This window comes from Mobula birostris, chromosome 2, assembly GCF_030028105.1.
Source record: "Mobula birostris isolate sMobBir1 chromosome 2, sMobBir1.hap1, whole genome shotgun sequence".
In the NCBI taxonomy this organism is placed as follows: Eukaryota; Metazoa; Chordata; class Chondrichthyes; order Myliobatiformes; family Myliobatidae; genus Mobula; species Mobula birostris.
Window position 1 is genome coordinate 3,197,018 of NC_092371.1, and position 15,493 is coordinate 3,212,510.

At 47.9% G+C, this 15,493-nt stretch overlaps 2 protein-coding genes across 3 annotated transcripts in view; one reads left to right on the forward strand and one right to left on the reverse strand.

Annotated features, from left to right (window-relative positions):
* ubqln4 (ubiquilin 4) overlaps positions 1-6,035 on the reverse strand; it is a 62,588-nt gene extending 56,553 nt beyond the window's left edge. The window contains exon 1 of one of the 2 annotated variants that reach the window (XM_072280914.1): positions 5,898-6,035. In XM_072280914.1, coding sequence (XP_072137015.1) covers positions 5,898-5,996 — 99 coding nt within the window. In that variant the 5' untranslated portion in view covers positions 5,997-6,035. The remainder of the gene's footprint in view (positions 1-5,897) is intronic. The other variant, XM_072280904.1, reaches the window with a different exon arrangement.
* A 149-nt stretch (positions 6,036-6,184) lies between these two features.
* Positions 6,185-10,178, forward strand: LOC140211254 (transmembrane protein 60-like). The gene is made up of 2 exons (XM_072280929.1): positions 6,185-7,258; positions 10,085-10,178. The coding sequence occupies exon 1, from the start codon at positions 6,296-6,298 to the stop codon at positions 6,704-6,706; it is 411 nt and encodes a 136-aa protein (XP_072137030.1). The 5' UTR covers positions 6,185-6,295; the 3' UTR covers positions 6,707-7,258; positions 10,085-10,178.
* Positions 10,179-15,493: the final 5,315 nt, after the last annotated feature.

The following is a 15,493-nucleotide window of genomic DNA, read 5'->3' on the forward strand; positions in this document are numbered from 1 at the left end:
GGCTAAAGAAATTCCTCATCTCTGTTCCAAAGCAATTCCATCTTTGAATCCAAATCTTTGTATTCTGAGGCTTGGCCTCTGGTCCTAGACTCACCCACTATTGGAAACATCCTCTCTACATCCACTCTATCTAGACCTTTCACTATTCAATAGGTTTCAATTTTATTGTCCAGACCCAGAGCCATCAAACTCTCCTCATGCTAATCCTTTCACTCTTGGAATAATTTTTATGAACCTCCTCTGAACCCTCTCCAATGCCATCTTTTCTTAGATAAGGGGCCCCAAACTGCTCACAATACTCCGTGCAGTCTGACCAATACCTTATAAAGCCTCAGCATTACATCCTTGTTTTCATATTCTAGTCCTTTCAAAATGAATGCTAACATTGTCTTCCTGTCTCAACCTGCAAGTTAACCTTGCAGAGATTCCCAACCTTTTTTATGCCATGGACCCCTACCATTGACCATGGACCCCAGGCTGGGAACCCCTGCTTTAAGGCATCCTACATGAAATTCTTCAGTCCTGTTTAGAAAGTAGTCCAAATCTTGCACTGCATTTCAGGAGTCAGGTATCAGTCACATAAATGACATTGCCTGCCCATGGCAGCAGTGCCTCCCCAGTGCTTTGAGGTGTCTACCGTCGGTAGAAGCTGAATTGCCTATTCCTGTTTCATCAATTATCATCGTCTCCAAATCTGCCCTGTAGAGCGGCACATTTTCTTTTGTTTAGATTTAAAGCCTTAGTTCAGATTGAACTACATTACTTTACAACTTAATGTAAAATTCAATCATATTATGGCCCAGGGCACCTTTACATGAGATTAATTAATTAACCCCTTCTCCCTGCACAATGCTAGATTTAAAATAGCCTGCTTGCTGATCATTCTTCAACGTACTGGTCACATATTTCAGAAATTCATCCTCTATGGTATAAGCATTAATTAGAATAGTCCAGTGAGTTTGTTTCTCCATCTCCTTTCACTCCTCTCATGTTCTAATGCCCTGCCAAGCTAGCTTAAATCCTCAGTCACTAACAAACAACCCTGGAAGATATTATTTCTGGTGCATTGGAGATGTTGTCCAAGTTGTACAGGCTTCATCCAATCCTAAAACAGTTACAATGATACAAACAGTAGTTGACCTCATTGGCAACAACGATGAGTTGGCATATTGAGAGAGGCTTGTCAAATGGTGTGAAAAAAAACAACACAAGTCTCAACTTGGATAAGACAAAAAGAGATGATTGTGGGCTTCAAAAGGCGAATTCAACCACTCTCAATTGTACATCAATGGCTCTGCCGTGGAGAGTGAAGAGCACAAAGTTCTTTGGTGTGTACATAAATGACGATCTAACCAGGACACAGAACACCTCATTAGTCAAGGAAGTGCAGCAGCATCTAGACTTTGACTCGATTGAGGTGTGCAAGATTCTCCACCCCCATCCTAACAGCTTTCGACAAGAGCATCACTTGAGTATCCTGTCTGGCTGCATCTTTGTGTGGTACGGAAGCTGCAAGACATCAGACCACAAGATCCTACAGTAAAAAACGGCCAAAAGGATCACCAGGATCTCCCTCCCCACTATTTGTGGCATTTACTGGGCGCATTGTATACAAAGGGCCCAAAGCATTATTGAGGATCGCTACCACCCATACCACAATTTCATTGATGGAAAGAGGTACAGGAGCATCAGGACTAGGACTGCTAGACTGGGTAACAGCTTCTTCGCTCAAGTGTGAGACTAATGAATACCTGCCACCAATGAGGTCTCGACACTAGCTGTTTATTTAATGTTTTGTTTGCAGTTTACCTGTGCTGTGAACTGTACATGCATTTTGTATTATGTATTTTTAACTTATTTGTGGTAATATTTTGTGTTATGTGCTGTACGTAATATATGTATCATGGGTGCACCGTGGTCTGGAGGAACATTGTTTCACTTGGTACAGTCAGATGATCATAAACTTGAACTTGAGTTCCAAAGTTTCAGAAATATACTCTTTCCTCTAGCCACACATCCCTTATTCTTCTATTCTGTACATCTTAGAACATACCAGTGGCAGCAGTCCTATAATTACTGTCTTTGAGGTCTTGTTGTTTTTCTTAAAAGTCTCCCTGCAGCACCTCATCCTACTTTCTTCCCAGCTACCAACATAGGTCACATCTTCTTTACCCTCAGGATGCCTTCAGAATATACTGCAGTCATTCATATTGACCCTTGCCCCTGACACAAGGAAGGCAATATACCATTCTGGAGACAGCCCTGCAGTCACTACTCTCACTTTCCTGTGCAGCCTTCCCCAGTAATACTCCCCAACTCTGCCTCATGCACCCATGCTAGCTCATCAATTTCATCAACTTTGCCTTTAACTTCCATCCTGCCCTTAAATTCTCAGTCCATTTTTGACACCTTGCTCCCCTTTCTCAATCATTGTCTCCATCTCTGTAGACGAAATGTCAACTAACATGTTATATAAACCTACCGATTCCCATAGCTATTTTGCCTATACTTCTCACTATCTCCTGTAAAAATACCATTCCCTTTTCTCAGTTTCTTCTTGTCCACTACATCTGTCCCCAGGATGCAGATTCCCTCTCCGATATGTCCTCCTTCTTCAAAGAATGAGATTTCCCAAACATCCGCACTTACTCCATCTTCCCACCACCTTAACGGTGTCCTTATTTACCACCCCACGATTCCTCCACAACATCCGTCATCTCCAAAGGGATCCGCATCATGAGCCCACCTCTGCATTCTGCAAGGATCGCTCCCTCCAAGATTCCCTTGTCCATTTGTCCCTCCTACCACTTATCCCTGCAAGCAGCCGAAGTGCTACACCTGCCCATTTAACTCCTCCATCACCTCTTATCCAGGGTCCTAAACAGTCCTTCCAGGTGAGGCAATATTTCACCTGTGAATCTACTGGGGTCATTTATTGTGTCCAGTGCTCCCAATGCAGCCTCCTTTACACTGGTGAGACGCATCATAAATTGGTGGACTGCTTCGTCTCGGCCCAAAATGTTGACTCTTTATTCATTTCCATAGATGCCGCCTGACCTGCTGTTTCCCCAGCATTTTATGTGTGTTTCATAAAACAAGGTTTAGAATTGAGGGAGAAATCCTTCTGTCTCATCTGTTCTAACTTATCTGATGTTTTATGTGACCCCAGTTACCAACCTCACCAAGACACTTAATTCCACAGTCAATATTACCCCAGGCAGTTACGTTAACTTCATCTCTAAGTTTCAGACAGTTATTTGTGGTAGGTGCAATAAGGTACCTCGCAAAGCTTGAACCCATAATGACAAGCAGATAATGGAAGCAAGTGTTGCTCAAAGCACAGTGGCATTGTCCAACAATTTATTCATGATTTATAATGGACTGTATCAGATGTGCAGCTTTTCTGTAATACAGGCATCTGCACAGGGAATATAGACAGATGGGAAAGAATAAGAACAGGATAGAATGTCCAAAGATAGTGGTGAGTTGGAGACCAGAAAATGAAGGCTGTAGATTTGTTCAGAACAGCATATAAAAGGTAATTTCTGCACAGGAAATCCAATTTATTAAATGTTTAAAGTGAGGCCAGCACCAGTGACTCACAGCACCTAATGACTATGTCAACAAAAGTGGCTAAGTTTCCCATCCCCATCCAATGGAAGCCTCTGTGGCCCATAATCTCAGCTGATACCCCCACTACCAAAGGAGATTGCCATACTACATTCTCTCTCTCAGCTGGATGCAAGAGATGCCACATCCAGTACAAGGAGGAGGAATTCATTACAGCCATCCTGAAAGCCCAAAACCAAGAATCAAACGGAGAAGAAATCAATCCGCTGGAGGAACTCAGTGGGAGGTATGGAATTGTCAACACTTCTAATGTATAAAAACTCACTGGAGTTCTTTGAGGATATAACGAGCACAGTGGATACAGGGGAACAGATGGACGTTATTTACTTGGATTTCCAGAAGGTGTTCGATAAGGTGCTGCATAAAACACTTATCCATAAGATAAGGATGTACAGAGTTGGGGCTGATGTATTAGCATGGATAGAGGATTCGATAACTAATAGAAAGCAGAGGGTTGGTATATATGGGTGTCGCTCTGGTTGGCAATCAGTGGTGAGTGGTTTGCCACAGGGGTTGGTACCAGGCCCACAGCTAGATATACATTAACAATCTGGAAGAGGGGACCGAGTATAGTGCATCTAAGTGTGCGCTTGATACTAAATTGAGTGGAAAAGCAAATTGTGCAGAAGATACAGACAGTCTGCAGAGAGACATAGATAGATTAAGTGAGTGGGCAAGGGTCTGGCAGATGCCACATGAGGTGCCCCATGTTGGTAAATGTGAGGTCATCCACTTTGGAAAGAAAAATTAAAGGAGATTATATTTAAATAGTAAAAAACTGCAGCATGCTGCTGTGCAGAGGGACTTGGGAGTGCTTGTGCATGAATCACAAAAGGTTAGTTTGCAGGTACAGCAGGCTGTCAAGGCAGCAAATGGAACGTTGGCCTTCATTGCTAGAGAGATTGACTGTAAGAGCAGAGATGTTATGCTGCAACTGTACAGGGTACTGGTGAGGCTGCATCTGGAGTACTGCAGTTCTGGTCTCCTGACTTGAAGAAGGCTTTGGAGGCGTCGCAGGGGAGGTTCACCAAGGAGATGAGGGGGTTAGATTATGAGGAGAGATTGAGTCACCTGTGACTGTACTTGCTGGAATTCAGAAGAATAACAGGAGATCTTATAGAAAGTTAAAATTATGAAAGGGATAGAGGCCGGAAAGTTGTTTCCACTGGTAGGAGAGGCTAGAACTAGAGAACATTTCCTCAAGGTTCGGGGAGTAGATTTAAAGGGAGACGAGGAGGAACTGCTTTTCTCAGAGTGGTGAATCTGTGGAATTCTCTGCCCAATGAAGCAGTGGAGGCTACCTCAGTAAATATATTTAAGACTAGGTTGCATAGTAGGGGAATTGAGGGTTATGGGGGAAAGGCAAGTAGGCAGAAATGAGTCCATGGCCAGATCAGCTATGATCTTATTGAACGGCAGAGCAGGCCCGACAGGCCAGATGGCCGACTCCTACTTCTGATGTTCTTATGAATTTTCACTTGAAACAGCCACAATTCCTTTCCCTCCACAGATACTAACAAGCTTGCTGAGTTCCTCCAGCAGACTGACTGCTTATCAAAAATGAAATGCTTGAACATCTCCATTCAGCTCGGCAAACTGAATGTACTGCTTACACCACAGCTGTGACCATTACAAGCTGGCAAAACAGTAGCTGACTAACACTCGAGGTGCCCCAAAGCAGACAGAATATGGTGAAGGTCCTAAAACACTTCTTACTCACGCTCTTTCCCCTCTGCAATGTGGCAGAGAGGCCGCCTTCCAGCACCTCTACCTGGGCAAGGCATTGGACAAGACCCCGTCTAGCATGTCCAAACCGCGTCAGGAGATCATGGGGAGAGGGCGGTGGAGACCTTCCGAAGCAAGGGGCAGGAAGACCAGATCAGGGGTACGCAGAAGGGGCCTGGTTCGAAAGCGGGAAGATCGGGGAGGGGGGTGGTGTGGAACGAGAGAAGGAGATCAGTTTTAAGAGAGGGACCCTCGGAAACGAAGGGGAAAGGCGGCACACGAATGCAGATGTTCCTCTGCGTCTGGGGGCACTCCACGCGAGGAGGGGAAGGGCAGCGAGGCCCGGGGGTGGCGGGTGCGACTGAAGGGAAGACCGGAGTGCCGGATCGATCAGGGGCCGGAAGAAGGCCTCGGTGAGGGCGATCGCCCGAGGGTAGAGTTTGAGCACCGGCCGGGCCCTGGGTGGGGGTGGGACAGGGACAGAAGGATGTCGGCAGGCCTCTCGCCCCCACCGCCGCCACCCTCACCGCACCCCTCCTCACCTCCCGCACGGACGCCTCCTCTTCCACCGCGAACTCTTCGCGGTCCTTCGGCGTCTTCACCGTCACTTTAATCCGCCGCTTTCCAGAACCTTCCGCCATCCCTGCCCGCCCGCCCGACTGCTCGCGCACTGCCCGCCGGGAGCGGCCCCGGCTGCGCGCTCACTCGCCGCCCGCGTGGACGCGCGCGTTCCCACCACGCTTTCTAACCCGGGGTGTGTGTGCGCGCGCGCGCTCCCCACGCTTCTTTCCCGGGATGTGCGCGCTCGCCCTCAGCCGCCGCTGACGTCATCGCGCCTCTTCCGGCCTGTTTCCATGGGGACGGCCCACCCTGAGGCCTGGACGGCGAACCTGGATCCTCGGGCTGGACTTGCCGAGAGCGTCCGGAGCCGGGCAGTTGGATGAGGATGTCGCTGGCGCAGCGGGTGCTGCTAACCTGGCTTTTCAGTCTGCTCTTCCTGATCATACTGGTGCTGAAGATGGAGGAGACGCTGGGCTGGAGCTGGTTCCTGGTCTTCGTGCCGCTCTGGCTGTTCGACGCGGCGCTGCTGGTGCTGCTGCTGGTCAGGCTGGCGGGGCAGTGCCAGATGGCTCAGGAGCGCGGCGGCGCAGCGGCAGCGATGGGACTCAAGCGCCGGGCTTGGGGCCTGTTGGCCCTGCTGCTGAAGCTGGCGTTCCTGCTGGCGCTGGCCGCTCGACTGCAGCGCCTGGCGGAGCTGCCTCTCTGCTGGGTGCTGGTCCCGCTCTGGCTACTGCTCCTCGGGGCTATCGGCGACATGGCGCACCACACCTTCACCGCCAGATCCGAGTGAGAGAGAGAAGGCGAGCCAACACACTCACACTGGGGTAGAAGGCAACCCAGGGACGGGCCTGTTCGCATCTCCAGAGCACAAAACGAGAGCCACGGCTTCAGGGCAGTGTTGTTCCACCACTTGGCTGGATTCAATGGCTCAGGAAACGGTCTCTACACTGGCTCGGGACTGTGTTGTTAACCTTGGGTTCACTAGCTCGGGACAGGCCTCCTGGCTCGGAATTGACTCTGGCTTCTGTACTGAGTGGCTGTTGATTTCTTGCCTCAGACTCTGCTTCAGGGACTGGATTGACTAGCTTGGGACCTTGAGATGAGCTTGCCAACCCTTTACTCACTGGCTTGGGGCAAGCCTCGCAACCCTGGATTCACGGGCTCTGAACAGATTCCTGGCGATTTAATGCATCCATGTATTAGATTTCTGCTGTAAATGACAATTCCTTTCATATAATGTATTTATATTTCAGAAATAAAATCGAGGTGAGAAATGCGGCTTGTGTCAATTGAGGCCAACACCTAGTCTGGATTTGTTTGTTGGCTTTTGGTTGACAACTTGGTAAGCAGCAGGGCTTCAACTACTTTTCCTTCATTTCAGTGTAAAGGGAAAGTATTAACAGCTTTGAAATTCAAGACGTAACAGCTGCCAATGCAGGATAAGGCAACAAAGTTACTAACTATGGGAACACAGCAGGTCAGGCAGAAAGAGAAGGCAAGGTTACTCTTTCATCTCTGGCATGTTAACTGTGTTCTTCCCAGTCCATTCCCCCCACATTCACCCATCGCCTGTCCTGCTTCTGTTTGCCCTACCCATCTCCGTATTTGGCTGCTTTCCTAACGTAATCAGACTGCAGTAATGGGAGCCTTTTTCTCACAGCTTAGCATCCTCTGGCAGCTGTCTTCAGCCTCGATCCACCCTCCATACACATCACACCACCTGTCTCCATCTGTCACCCATCTGCCTGTCTCCCATCCACCCAACCCCGCCCCTCCCCAACATGGCAAGATCTGCCCAACTCCCTTCACCCGTCCTCAGTCCACCTCTCCTCCCTTTATATCGGCAGACTTCCCTCTCCACAGTCAGTGTTGATGCATGGAATTGGAATTGCTTTATTGGTTCGGCCCGAAACGTCGGCTGTACTTTTTTCCATAGATGTTGCCTGGCCTGCTGAGTTCCTGTTTTTCAGCCTGGTAGTACATGCTTTCAGGTTTTTGTATGTTTTGCCTGATGGAAGCTGGGAGAAGAGAGAATGTCTGGGATAGGTGGGGGCTTTGATTATAAACACAAAATAATCTGCAGATGCTGGGGTCAAAGCAACACTCACAACACACTGGAGGAACTCAGCAGGTCGGGCAGCATCCGTGGAAACGATGAGTCGACATTTCGGGCCGGAACCCTTCGTCAGGACTGTAGAGGGAAGGGGCAGAGGCCCTATAAGGAAGGTGGGAAGGAGAAGGCTGGTAGGTTCCAGGTGAAAAACCAGTAAGGGGAAAGATACAGGGGTGGGAGAGAGGAAGCAGGGAGGTGATAGGCAGGAAAGATGAAGAAGGAATAGGGGAAAACACAATGGGTAGTAGAAGGAGGCGGAACCATGAGGGAGGTGGTAGGCAGCTGGGGGAGGGGGCAGAGTGACATAGGGATTGGGGAAGGGAGGGGGAGGGAATTACCGGAAGTTGGAGAATTCTATGTTCTTACCAAAATTTGATTATGCTGGCTGCTTTACTGAGGGAACAGGAAATGTAGACAGAGTACATAGAGGGGAGGTTGTCTTCTGTGATGTCCTAAACTTTGTCCACTACTCCCTGCAGTTTCTTGCGGTTGCCAAACCAAGCTGTGGTGCATCTGGATAGAATGCTTTCTGTGGTGCATTGAAAAATATCAGTGAAGGTTGATGTAGACATGCTGAACAACTTTAGCGTCTAGAGGAAATAGAGGCTTTGGTTTGGAGAGGTTCCAGAGGATTGGAGGGTTGCAGATGTTGTTCAAGAAAGTGAGTAGAGATAGCCCAGGAAATTATAGACCAGTGAGTCTTACTTCAGTCGTTAGTAAGTTGTTGGAGAAGATCCTGAGAGACAGAATTTATGAACATTTGGAGAGGCATAATATGATTAGGAATAGTCAGGATGGCTTTGTCAAAGGCAGGTCGTGCCTTACAAGCCTGATAGAATTTTTTGAAGATGTGACTAAACACATTGATGAAGGTAGAGTAGTAGATGTAGTGTATATGGATTTCAGCGAGGTATTTGATAAGGTACCCCATGCAAGGCTTTTGAGAAATTAAGGAGGCATGGGATCCAAGGGGAAATTGATTTATGGATCCAGAACTGGCTTGCCCACAGAAGGCAAAAGTGGTTGTAGATGGGTCATATTCTGCATGGCAGTCGGTCACCAGTGGTGTGCCTCAGGGATCTGTTTTGGGACCCCTTCTCTTCGTGATTTTTATAAATGACCTGGATGAGGAAGTGGAGGGATGGGTTAGTAAATTTGCTGATGACACAAAGGTTGGGGTGTTGTGGATAGTGTGGAGGGTTGTCAGAGGTTACAGTGGGATATTGATAGGATGCAAAACTGGGCTGAGAAGAGGCAGATGGAGTTCAACCCAGATAAGTGTGAGGTGGTTCATTTTGGTAGGTCAAATATGATGGCAGAATATAGTATTAATGGTAAGACTCTTGGCAGTGTGGAGGATCAGAGGGATCTTGGGGTTTGAGTCCATAGGACACTCAAGGCTGCTAAGCAGGTTGACTCTGTGGTTAAGAAGGCATATGGTGTATTCACCTTCATCATTTGTGGAATTGAGTTCAAGAGCCAAGAGGTAATGTTACAGCTTTATAGGACACTGGTCAGACCCCACTTGAAATACTGTGCTCATTTCTGGTCACCTCACTACTGGAAGGATGTGGAAACTATAGAAAGGGTGCAGAGGAGATTCACAAGAATGGTACCTGGATTGGGGAGCATGCCTTGTGAAAATAGGTTGAGTGAACTTGGCCTTTTCTCCTTGGAGTGACCGATGATGAGAGGCATTGATCATGTGGGTACTCAGAGGCTTTTTCCCAGGGCTGAAATGGCTAGCACAAGAGGGCACAGTTTTAAGGTGCTTGGCAGTAGGTACAGAGGGGATGTCAGGGGTAAGTTTTTTACGCAGAGAGTGGTGAGTGCGTGGAATGGGCTGCGGGCGACAGTGGTGGAGGCAGATATGACAGGGTCTTCAAGACTCCTGAATAAGTACATGGAGCTTAGAAAAATAGATGCCTATGGGTAACCCGAGGTAATTTCTAATCCCACCCCCAAAAGAGCCTGCTCGACCTTCTGAGGACCCCCAGTACGTTCTTGCTGCAGATTCCAGCTTCATTGTACCAACTTACCACCCCTATTTTACAGCCTCCCGCACTCGTCGTCCAACAGCCTGCAGTTTGGGAAAGCAGCTGCCAAAGCCCATCACCGGAACCTATTCAATGGCACCTTTAGTGTTGATTTCTAAAGCCAGAACCAGCGGCAGAGTGAGGTGAGGTTTCCTTCATCCCTGAGGATCACTACAGTGTAGTTTATCACATCTGTCAGTGACAATAAACCCCCATCCCCAACCTTCCATTGATATTAATTTTCCTCTCTTTTTCCTCTCATATTTTCCAACCCCTCACACTCTCTCGCATTTTCCTCTCTTACATTTCTCTTCCCTTCCCTCTCTCACTTATGTTTTTCTCCCTTTTTTTAACTTGTTTTCATCACTCTCACGATTTCCTTCCCCACCTCCGTCTCGTGTCTGCCTCTCTCTTTCGCACTATCCTCCCACCTTTATCACTCTCATGTTTTCCTTCCTCCCTTTCTCATTTTCTCCCTCTCTCGCGTTTGCCTCCTTCTCGCTCTCTCCTCCCCCCTCCCTTTCTCCCCTCCGCCCCCCTTGCGTGCTCTCCTCGCCCTGGAGGGGATGGGTCTGTCACTGTATAACACTGGGGCACAGTAGCAGTGGGGACAAATCTGTCACTGTATAACATTGGCGTAGAGCACTCCTGGGGATGGGTCTGACACTGCTTAACACTGGGGTACAGTGCTGGTGGTGACCAAGTCTATCAGTGAATTACATAGGGGTGCAGTAACAGTGGGGACGGGTCTGTCTCTGTATAACACTAGTGTACAGTAGCATTTAGTCGGTCTGTCACTGTACAACACTGGGATACCATGCCAGTGGGTATAGACCCAGCACTGTATGACTCTGGGGTGCAATACCGGTGGGCATGGATATCTTACCGTATAACACCAGGTACAGTACTGTTTTCTCACTGTATAGGAGAGGGGTACAGTACTGGATGAGACTGGGCTGTTACTGTATAACACTGGGATACAGCATGTATCTGCAGGTCTGGCACTGTATAATACTGGAGTACGGTACTGGTGAGGATGGTTCTGTCACTTTACAACAGCATTACAGTACTGGTGGGGATGGGTCTGTCACTGTATAACAATGGGGTACAGTGCCAGTGGGGATAGGTCTATCACTGTATAACACTGGGCTACAGTATTGGTGGAGATGAGTCTTTCACTGAATGACAGTAGGGTACAGTACTCCTAGGGACAAGTCTGTCACTGTATAACATTGGAGTACAGTACTGGCGTGGATAGATATCTTACTGTTACACTGGTGGGACAGTATTGGTCAGCTGGTCTGTCACTCTATAACACTGGGTTACTGTATTGGTGGAGATGACACTGTCACTGCATGACAGTGGGGTACAGTACTGGTGTAGACAGATCTCTTACTGTGTAATGGGGGGGTACAGTACTCCTGGAGATGGGCGTATAACATCCGTGTACAGGACCAGAGGGTTGCTCTGTTACTGTATAACACTGGGGCACAGTACTGGTGTGGCTGGGAATGTCAGTGTACAACCATCCTGGGGATGGGTCTGTCACTGTAGAACACTGGGTACAGTACCAGTGGAGACAGGACTATAACTGTATACAATGGACTGCAGTACTATATGGGGAATGGGTCTGACACTGTAAACACTGGGGTACGGTATCAGTGAGGATTAGTCTGTCACTGTATGACATTGTGGTACAATACTGGTGGACATGGATATCTTACTGAGTAACACCAGGTGCAGTACTGGTGGAGATGGGTTGTCACTGAATAGCATGGGTACAGTACCGATTGGGACAGGTCTGTCACTGTATAACACTGGGGTACCGTACCAGTGGAGACAGGTCTGTCATTGTATGATACAGGTAGAGTATTGGATATGGATATCCTACAGTATAACACGGGTACACTACTAGTGGAAACAAGATTCTTACTGTATAACACTAGGGTGCAGTACTGGAGGGGATGGGTTTCTCACTGTTTCGTGCTGGGGTACAGTACTGTCCCAGTATAACACAGTACTGGTAGGGACGGGTAAGTCACTGTATAACACTGGGGAACAGTACCAGTGGGGACTGGTCTGTCACTGTATAACACTGGGGTACCGTACCAGTGGGGACAAGTCTGTCACTGTACAACACTGGGGCACAATACCAGTGGGGATGGGTCTGTCACTATATAACACTGGGGTATGGTACCGGTGGGGACAGGTCTGCCTCTGTATAACACCGGGGTACAGTACCAGTGGGGACGGGTCTGTCACTGTATAACACCGGGGTACAGTACCAGTGGGGGCAGGTCTGTCACTGTATAACACTGGGCACAGTACTGGTGGGGATGGGTCTGTCACTGTATAACATGGGTACAGTACTAGGTGACAAGGATATCTTACTGTATAACAGCAGGGTACAGTACCCATGTGGATGGGTCTGTCACTGTATTACACTGGGTTACAGAACTGATGGACGTGGATCTCGTACTGTCAGTATTGGTAGAGATGAGTCTGTTACTGTATGACACTGGAGTACAGTGCTGGTGGGGATACATCTGTCACAGTATAACAATGGGGTACAGTAGTCTTGGGGACGTGTGTCACTGTGTACAACACGGGTACAGCATTCTAGGGATGCGTCTGTCACCATATAACACCGGGGTACGGTACCGGTGGGGACGCGTCTGTCACTGTATAACACTGGGGTACGGTACCGGTGGGGACGCGTCTGTCACTGTATAACACTGGGGTACGGTACCGGTGGGGACAGTTCTGTCACTGTATAACACTGGGGTACGGTACCGGTGGGGACAGTTCTGTCACTCTATAACACCGGGGTACAGTACCGGTGGGGATGCGTCTGTCACTGTATAACACTGGGTTACAAAGATTTAGGAAGGAAGTTGAGAAGCAGGACTTCAAAGGTGTAATCTCGGGATTACTGCCTGTGCCACGCGACAGTGAGAATAGGAATAGAGTGAGGTGGAGGATAAATGCATGGCTGAGGGATTGGAGCAGGGGGCTGGGATTCAGATTTCTGGATCATTGGAACATCTGTTGGGGCAGGTGTGACCTGTACAAAAAGGACGGGTTGCACTTGAATCCCAAGGGGACCAATATCCTGGTGGGGAGGTTTGCAAAGGCTACTGGGGAGAGTTTAAACTGGAATTGCTGGGGGGTGGGAACCGAACTGAAGAGACGGAGGAAGAGGTGGTTGGCTCACAAATAGAGAAAGCTTGGAGACAGTGCAAGAGAGAGGATAGGCAGGCGATAGAGAAGGGACGTGCTCAGACCGATGGTTTGAGATGTGTCTATTTTAATGTAACATGCTGTAAGGTTTCACTGATAATGTAATGGTTTCTCTGTAGCAGCAATGCTTGAGTGCTGGAGATAATGGGGTTTGGAATTCTGTTGTTCTTTCTTGTGAGTCTGGAAGAGAGATTTTTGCGGTCTTTTGCCGGGGAGAGATGAGGGGAGAAGATGCGAATGGAGAGAGCTGGTAGCACCGTCGGATGGGGTGGGCTTGGAGTGAGGGTGCGAAGGGCAGTGACGATCGGAGGAGGTCGATGGTGGACGAACGGATTATCGGTGATCTCCAACATTGCACAATAGACTGTTTAATAAAAATGGGCCCTTTTCCTTTTTTTCGTTTTCTTTAGCAACCATATAGTCAAAGTAAGAAATATAAAGTTTAATCGCATATTGTGTACTGTTTGTTATTTCAGGGTACTGATTTGTAACAAGGTACACATTGCACAGCATCCACCCAAACGGGATTTCTTAAGTTTGGCCGGGCCGGGGGCTATCACCCCCTAGATTAAGCCGCTAGCCAAAGCAAGAGTTATATCAATGCAAGGAGTATTATGAACAAAGCAGATGAGCTTAGAGTGTGAATCAGTACTTGGAGCGATGATGTTGTGGCCATTACAGAGACTTGGATGGTTCAGGGGCAGGAATGGTTACTTCCAGGTGCCAGGCTTTAGATGTTTCAGAAAGGACAGGGAGGGAGGCAAAAGAGGTGGGGGCATGGCACTGTTGATCAAAGTGTGTCACGGCTGCTGAAAAGGAGGAAGTCATGGAGGGATTGTCTACAGAGTCTCTGTGGGTGGAAGTTAGGAACAGGAAGGGGTCAATAACTCTACTGGGTGTTTTTCTTATAGACCACCCAATAGTAACCAAGACATCGAGGAGCAGATAGGTAGACAGATTCTGGAAAGGTGTAATAATAACACAGTTGTCGTGGTGGGAGATTTTAATTTCCCAAATATCAATTGGTATGTCCCTAGAGCCAGGGGTTTAGATGGGGAGGAGTTTGTTCGGTGTGTTCAAATTAGGTTTCTTGACACAATATGTAGATAAGCCTACAAGAGGAGAGACTGCACTTGGTTTGGTATTGGGAAATGAACCTGGTCAGGTGTCAGATCTCTCAGTGGGAGAGCATTTTTGAGATAGTGATCACAATTCTATCTCCTTTACCATAGCATTGGAGAGGGATAGGAACAGACAAGTTAGGAAACATTTAATTAGAGTAAGGGGAAATATGAGACTAGCAAGCAGGAATTTGGAAGTATAAATAGGAAACAGATGTTCTCAGAGAATCGTAGGGAAGAAATTTGGCAAATGTTCAGGGGATATTTGCGTGGAGTTCTGCATCGTTACATTTCAATGAAACAGGGAAAGGATGGTAGGGTGCAGGAACCGTGGTGTACAAAGACAGTTGTAAATCTACCGAGCCTGATTGAATTTTTTGAGGACGTGACTAAATACTTCAATGAAGGTAGAGCAGTAATGTAGTGGATGTGGATTTCAGCAAGGCATTTGATAAGGTACCCCATGCAAGGCTTATTGAGAAAGTAAGGAGACATGGGATCCAAGGGGGCATTGCTTTGTGGATCCAGAACTGGCTTGCCCACAGAAGGCAAAGAGTTGTTGTAGATGGGTCATATTCTGCATGGAGGTCAGTGACCAGTGGTGTGCCTCAGGGATCTGTTCTGGGTCCCTTTCTCTTTGTGATTTTTATAAATGACCTAGATAAGGAAGTGGAGGGATGGATTAGTAAATTTGCTGATGACACAAAGGTTGGGGGTGTTGTGGATAGTGTGGAGGGCAGTCAGAGGCTACAGTGGGACATTGATAGGATACAAAACTGGGCTGAGAAGAGGCAGATGGAGTTCAACCCAGATAAGTGTGAAGTGGTTCATTTTGATAGGTCAAATATGATGGCAGAATGTAGTATTAATGGTAAGACTCTTGGCAGTGTGGAGGATCAGAGGGAACTTGGGGTCCGAGTCCATAGGACACTCAAAGCTGTTAAGCAGGTTGACTCTGTGGTTAAGAAGGCATACGGTGCATTGGCCTTCATCAACCATGGGATTGAGTTTAAGAGCCAAGAGGTAATGCTGCAGCTATATAGGACCCTGGTCAGACCCCACTTGGA